The sequence below is a fragment of the Gavialis gangeticus genome, unplaced genomic scaffold (assembly GCF_001723915.1).
Source record: "Gavialis gangeticus isolate Ggan-Ray unplaced genomic scaffold, GavGan_comp1, whole genome shotgun sequence".
NCBI lineage: Eukaryota > Metazoa > Chordata > Crocodylia > Gavialidae > Gavialis > Gavialis gangeticus.
In genome coordinates this window covers 46,825,225-46,832,739 of record NW_017729024.1, presented here as the reverse complement: position 1 = coordinate 46,832,739, position 7,515 = coordinate 46,825,225, and the positions used below count along the sequence as shown (strand labels likewise).

The 7,515-nt window shown below is 46.3% G+C and overlaps 1 protein-coding gene across 1 annotated transcript in view; it reads right to left on the bottom strand.

Annotated features, from left to right (window-relative positions):
* Positions 1 to 6,743, bottom strand: part of HSDL2 (hydroxysteroid dehydrogenase like 2) — a 50,092-nt gene extending 43,349 nt beyond the window's left edge. Inside the window, exons 1-2 of the mRNA XM_019517055.1 lie at positions 6,634 to 6,743; positions 3,489 to 3,652 (exon numbers count right to left, since the gene is read on the bottom strand). Coding sequence (XP_019372600.1) covers positions 3,489 to 3,652; positions 6,634 to 6,650 — 181 coding nt within the window. The 5' untranslated portion in view covers positions 6,651 to 6,743. The remainder of the gene's footprint in view (positions 1 to 3,488; positions 3,653 to 6,633) is intronic.
* Between the last annotated feature and the right edge of the window lie 772 nt (positions 6,744 to 7,515).

Here is a 7,515-nt window from a genome sequence, read left to right as displayed (position 1 = left end):
TTGCAAGGCCGAAGATAGGCCCATGATTAAACAATGGACATGACCATTTAAATTATATTGCTTTATTAATTCCTATGCGGTACAGCTGTCTTGGTGGTAGACCCTTGCCAGAGTAACAGGGCTCGGCCAGCTCACATTGGTTCGAGACCACCCTGTTTTTCTCTCCACGTCAGACTTTTCCTGAGGACCAAGCACCTACCCCAATGCCATCACAGGAACACCGGATTAGAAAGGGGTGGGATCTAGGGGAGATGAAGCCTCACAGAAGACACCTGGACACTGAGATCTGCACCCATCTCATTGTACCCCACTACAGTCCGGTACCACCTCCTTATATCCTTTTCACTAACAGCAAGTTGTGGCAGGCAAGATACAGATAAGAGGGCTAAACACACATTGAGAGTGCAACACCTTGGCCCCACCCTGGTGAGTCTCTTTGGTCCAGGTCCCACTACAAGGGGTAAAACAACATGAATATAAATTGTACCAAAACCTAGTCGTACCTCATCACTGCTCCCTACAGCCACTGTCTGTGCTTCTCAAATGTGGGAAATCTAGAGTGGAGAGCTAGAGGTCCTGATGCACGGAGAGACAGATCCTAAAAAGAGTCTCCTGCCCCCAGAGGTTGAGTAAGGGGTAAGAGTATGAGTTACAAGTGGTGAATAAGAAGATACTGGGGACTGGGAGAAAGGGAAATGTTTGGCAATCATGCAGCTTGCCCTGCAGGGGTCCTACACTACCCTGTGCCTTCTTATTATTCCCTGTATACCTGAAGGACTTTTTGTTGTCCTTAATTTTTGTCACCAGCCTAAATTCAAATCCTCCTTTGGCCTTCCTGATTCCCTCCAAGTGCAAGCCAGGGAGGTCTACTCCTCCTTGGTAGCTACCCCCTGTTTCCACAGCCTACATACCTCTTTCTTTGCCCGTAGGCTTTCCTGGACTTCCCTGTTCAGCCAAAAGGGCTTCTTGACCCTTTTGCCCCCTTTTATGCAATGGGATTGTCTCCTGTGCTCGCAGAATCACTCCCTTGAGGAACGACCACCCTTCCTGGACCCCCATTTCACCAATGCTCTTGAGCTTTAACACCTAACTGATCTCCTGAGCACACTGAGGTTAGCCTTTCTGAAGTCTAGCATTTCAGCCCTGCTGATTAGTTTACCCACCCTTCACTAGATAATGAATTCAATCGATCAATAGTCATTAGCCCCTAGGTTACCTTGTATCTGCAGATTACCCACTAGGTCATCCCCTGTAGCTAACACCAAGTCCAGCAAGACATTTCCCCTAGTGGGATCATATACCTCCTGAGTTAGGTGGAGGTCCTGTATGCAGGTTAAAAACCTGCGTGAGCAGTTAGATTTGGCTGACTGCTCCTGCCAGCAGATGTCAGGGTAGTTTAGGTCACCCATGACAACCATCTCTCTCGACCGTACGGTCTCTGAGAGCTGTCTGGAGAATTCCAGGTCTAGCTCATCCTCCTGGTGTGGCAGTCTATAGTAGACCCCAACTACCAAGTCCCTTTCCCCCCAACCCCCTTGTGTCCTGACCCACAGTACCTTGGTTTGGCCCTCCTCTGATCCCATCTGGATTATAGAGGATGTATATTGTTTCTTAACATAGAGAGCAACACCTTCCCTTCCCCCCCACCTCTATCCCATCTGTACAACCTGTAACCCTCAATGTCTACTGCCCACTCGCGCGTAGGGTCCCACCAGGTTTCAGTTAGTCCAGATGGTCCTACTTTAAACAGAGGGTTGGACTAGATGACCTCCTGAGGCCCCTTCCAACCCTAATTTTCTATGATTTTAAAACTCTCCATTAATCCTGTCATTTAATTGTAAGAAGATTTTAAAATAAAGAAATCGAGTTGCATCTAGCCACATAACTGTTGCAAAAATGGAACAATTATAATTTTGGCCAGTTTTTTATAAATTGGAAATTCTGTTCTTTGAACATTACACTAATCACTGTTTAAGTTTCTTACTAGTGTTTATTAAATAGACATCAACTTTTTAATTCTAGACAAAATAATCTCCATTACTGCATTAACTGGGGCTGACCCACATATGGTTAACTGGCAACACAGAACTGCTAACACAGCAACTCCCCCTCCTCTTTCAAATGCAATCTCTGGCTGTGAACTTTCAACTGCTTTAAAAGTACTTTGTTAATAAGGGAATTGAAGGGTGTTTTTTCAGGCTCTTATAAATAGTGAGAGATTTCCTCATCTCAAAAGAACAAAAACTTCTGTATAACACTTTAATAAAAGAGACTGTACAACTGAAATGAAGTGAGGTTGATTGTTCAGTGTTGTACAGTATTTTCACACCTCACGAACAATAAGTTTACCCTGACAACATTTCTCCGAGTCAGAAAAATGATTCCTGTTATACTAAAGAAAGACTAGGCCTCGATAGAGATTAAGCAGTTTGCTTATTGTCACACAGGAACTCTGCGATCCAACAAGAAACAAACTCACGTCTCCCAAGTGTAGTCGAGCTCCTGAAGATTGCCTTCCCTGTAGCCTCTGCCCCTCATTTTGCAAAGTAACATGCGGCTCCTGTAAGATGTTAAGGCCTAGGGCCTTCTGAAAGAGCCTACTTTTTGCTGCAGTTTCTGCAAAAGCAGTAGTCTTCAAATAACCCTTTAAGACTGTAATAAATAATTATTCTTATATTGTTTCACAACAACTGACTTTTATCTATAGGGTAACAGATTTTAGACCACCGTGTATTAAAAAAAGTTGTACGATACTAACAGAGCTTAAAACAGCATTGAGTTAACTAACACAGACAGGATGTCTGGACTTAACCACAATAAGGAAGAAAGAAGAAAACATATATAGAACAAATCATAACATCACAGTTAAGACTGATCATAGACTAACACGATATCTGAAGTAGCATAAGTTAAGGTCATGACAGGGATCATTGTATGTCTAGGCTAGCCACCAAAGGGAATATCTATATTTGAAATACAACAAGTCTAGGCTGGCCACAACAGGCCCCTTTTTGATCTGGAAACAGCCTGCATATGATTATTACATGCTTTCTAACTTGCTGACTATGCATAAGGACAGGTAGGCAAGAGGGAAATAGAAGAAATAAATTGAGAAAACCTCAAGAAACGTGAAAACTGGACATGAACAAGGGCCAACTGAAGAGGCAGTAGAATTTGATTGGATAATGGCAAACCAAGGAACTGTGAGGTATAAAAGCAACTCAGGTACATGACACGGAAGACACCACTGCGTAGACGCACAAAAGCCCCCTTACCTGACAACTCAGCCTGGCGACAGACGTCACCAAGCAGCAGACTACTCATCCTATATGTAACGTTATCTGATAGTTTTGCTTTGTTTAATCTGTAAGTAAATCAATGTATTCTGCATGACTGGAATGGTCAGAATTCCCACAGTTATTGCTGGTGCCCCAGCCACCTCAATTCTGCCTGCAGTCTGGGTGTAACACTCAACTGAAAGAACTTACTCTCCTCTGCAGCAGTGTAGATTGTTCCTGCAAGCTTGGGATGAGGCTCGCTCGTCTTGGCAGCTATCACAACGTTTGCACCATCCTTTGCAGCTTTCAAAGCAATTGCTTTACCAATGCCACGGCTTGCACCAGTGATAAAGAGAGTACATCCTGCTAATTTCCTAAAGTCAGGAGAGAGGGAGGAAAAAAAGGATTTTTTTTTTTTTTTTTTTTTTACTACCATGAGACAAAAAATAACAAGTCACTTAACGGAAAAAAATTAGATGTAATAACTAGGTTACAAGCTAATAACTGATTAAAAAATGAACACCTTTGAAATGAATACAGTAGTGATTCTCAAAAATAGTGCGGCATCAACCTCGGATGTGCAAAGGGGTACGCACTGTTATAAATTAATTTTTGAAATGGGCTGCTACTAAACTAAGAAGAGTTATGGAGGGGTGCTTTGAGTCTAAGAAGCCTGAGAATTACTGCCTTACCTCATGGCTTTAAGCATGTTATTCCTCTATCCCACTGACCTCAAAAAAAACACATACCTTCACTTTCAGTACCCTTTATTGCACATACCTATGCTGTCTCTCATCTCTTCTATCAGGGCTGTCCAAGTGCCAAGAACTGAGGACGACAGCAGCATTAGCCACAATGCCCCCAAGCCTCACACCCCACAGATGCTCCCCCCACCACTGCACTGCATGTCCATGGCCGTCCTCACCACTAAACCATGTGCCCATGACTATCCCCTGACCAGTGCACCACATGCCTGGGACTGCCTGCATACCCCATACCCACTGTAGCACTGCATGCCCCAGGCTTGCCCTCTGCTCTGGCAGCTGCAATTTAATCCCATGCAGGCAGCAGGTGGCCCACGGGCCTGTCTTATATTTTCAGGATGCCTGGATCAGACTCTTATTAGATTTTAGCAAGCAACAACTTCCATACTTTCTATTATGTTTCTCCCTCACATTTTCAGGGAAGTTCCCTGAAAATGTTTACATTGTCCTCCTTCAGATGTTTTCTAAAATTTTATGTTGTGTTTGGGAGAGGGCAGGACACCCACCTGGGGGGCAGTGGGACATGCCATGGGCCAGACGGTACCTATGCCAGGAGCAACGGAGGGACCCACCATGGGTCAGACAAAGTCTCTCTGTGGGCCAGATCTGGCCCGGAGGCTGTATTTTGCCCACCCCTGGTTTAAGTCTACTGGCTACTTATCATGCTTAATATTATCATACTTATCATGCTCAATATTATCTCACTGGCCCTTTGTAAGCTGACTTACATCAATCTCTTACCTTCTGTCTTATACTTCAGCTGCAAGCATTTTGGGGACCTTTTTTTTCTGTGTTTATACAGTGCTATGAATGATGGTGGCATGGGACAGAGCTCAGAATTTATAGAATTAAAAAACCAAGACACTGAGATTTCTTTTATGTTGCCTGAACAAGCTTTTAAGCCTGTTCTGGTCTAAAAAGCCTATTTAACTGCTGTTGTGAAATTCCATTTTTATTTCTTAATCATTTTCATATCAAGTGTATTCTGTTTGCAAGGAAATAGATGCTGATTAACTGCCTGCCCTACAAACAGCTTTCTATCTGTGAGTCAGTCTCAGATCTTGCCTTTTCATGCATCAATGATGATAAAAATTCCATAAAACAAATCAGCAACACTATTTTTTAAACTATGAGAAACCATCATACACTACTGTTGCTAATGCATGGAAATGAACGCATTCCAACTATCATACTCTTGGCCTTGCAGTGTGGTGAACAAAAGCAGAAATTATTTCCAAGTTCAGACCCTATGCATGCATGATGTTGAACTCTGAAATTCAGGTGCCATTTACATACAATGATTTTTCAGAGGTGAGTCACAAATTATTCAGAAATGAGGTTTCTTTAAGATTAATCATTTTCATTGCAAAATCTAGCAGGTATAAACATGCCAGTTGGTCAACTGCAAAGAATGCTCCGTCTCTGTGTTCTCTCAAGCTCAGTCCTGCTCCCTCTGCCTGTTGCTAAGGTTCTCTCCTGACAGCAACCTTGGAACCCATCCGCTGCCAACAACAGAGGATCATAGGTCCACGATGCTTCTGCCCCAGCCCCAACATGCAGTGGCTTTCCTTGTTGGAGCCAAATCAAGTTACAAAACTATTAGGAATAAAAATGAGGCCCTCCTGATTCTTTCAAACCTAGGAAAGAGACAGCAAAGGCTTGCAGCGCTCTAAGATTGCCCAATGCAATGCTGTCAACTGCTTCTAAAACTATCCCAAACTTTAGCCCTTTGGCCTGACAACTTTCACAATAGAGGTCAGCCACATCAGAAAAATTTTCTGGCAAGAGGTTAAACATTTCAGAGCAGAAACGCTGTGGACATTTTAACTCTCCCTGCACCTGAAGAAGGGTGTTTGTGCCCAAAAGCTTGCAAAGAGCAATTTTTCCAACTAGTAGTTGGTCTAATAGAAGACATCACATGGACCCAAAGAACCCTGTTTACTTTTTGAACACAACTCTTCTATGAGCTCTTTGAAAATGTCTCTCCTTTTTTTCCCCTCTTATCACCTCCCTGCTCTTCTCCCTCCTCCTCCAGATCAGAGACCAGACCCAGATCCTGCTTTGGCAGCACTTTTCCTTTTTTGGCCCAGCCCCCTTCTCTCCTTTCCTTTTATCAAGATCCTTCCTTGGCTTGTCTTTGTCCTTCTGAGTTTCCATACCCTTTTTTTCCACCTGCTTTCTAGGGCTTTTTTTCTTCTAGTCCTTTTTTTCTTCGTCTCACCTTCCACATCCTGAACTAGTCGCTCTCTGAAGGGCAGTGCTAGAGGGAAATGTGCTGCTGTGCCCCTGGCAAGGGCTCTGCAGGGCAGTGGGGTGTACCAAGGAGGTGCCCGGGGGCAGTGGGGTGTGCGCAGGGGTCCCCCTTCACTGAAGCTGCAGATGGGGGGAATGGGAGCGCAGGAGGACAGGTAGTCCACCTGGGAGTGGTGCCTCCTGGGATACCGGAGGACTGCGAACTGTTTCCCTACCCGCCAGTCCCGGCCCCAGGCGCTGCCCGAGTCCCCCGCAGGTGTCGGAGGAGCGCACCGCGCATGCGCGGCCAGGATAACACTGGGTGGAGAGCTAGAAATGCGGCGCGGACCGGCGCTTACCCCGTGTTGGGCAGCATGACCGCTATCGGCAGGCGGGTGGGCCTCGAACGAGACGAGAGCCCCGCGGACGCGGCGGGGCGAGGGAAGGAGGGAGGGGGGCAAAGAGCGATCCTCCCACACGCTCCAACGAGTGCGCGGCACTGGGGGAAAGGTCACAACAATGGCGGCCGGGTAGCCACGCCCCCTTAATGACCTCCGGTCCCGCCCCCTGAGCCCCTCTCTCCCAGTGGCAACCAGCGCCCTAGCGGTCGCGTTCTGGGACACGTGCCCTGGTGTGGGCGGGGCTGAGCCGCGGGGGCGGGGCGGGGCGTCTGACGTCCTGGGGGTAAGGGCGGGCTGTGCTGGGGCAGGCTATGGAGGGATTTAACCAACTGGTTAGTTAGTTTGTAGATCTGTTCAGTTTCTCGTTTCAGTTTCTCTCCCCAGATCTGCTGCCTTGAGAGGGAAGAGGTGTGTGACCAGGCACTGGCTGCCCCTTTGGAATAGGCTTGTACTCAGCCATTTCCGAGCATCTAGAGCAGTGGGTCTCAACCTTTGTTGTACCAGCACCCATTTGTAAACATAGACGGCCAGTCCTGACCCAGTGCCCCTCACTCCCAGCCCGCTGCCCCCAGGCCCTGCCTGCCCAGTGTGTGGGGTGCGGCCATGGAGACCCAGGCAGCCCCTGGCAGGCTGGAGCCTGGGCAGCCTACAAGGGAAAAACTGCCATTTCCCATGTTTTTTCCCTTTAAAGGAGAATCCGTTTTTAAAGATTGTTTGTGACCCTTTCATCTGTTCTTGCAACCCACTTTTGGGTTGTGAGAGATATGATGTTTGAGAGCAGGCCCAAAAGCCCACAAAGAAAAATACCATTAAGAGGCCACAAACAGGATAATCATAAGC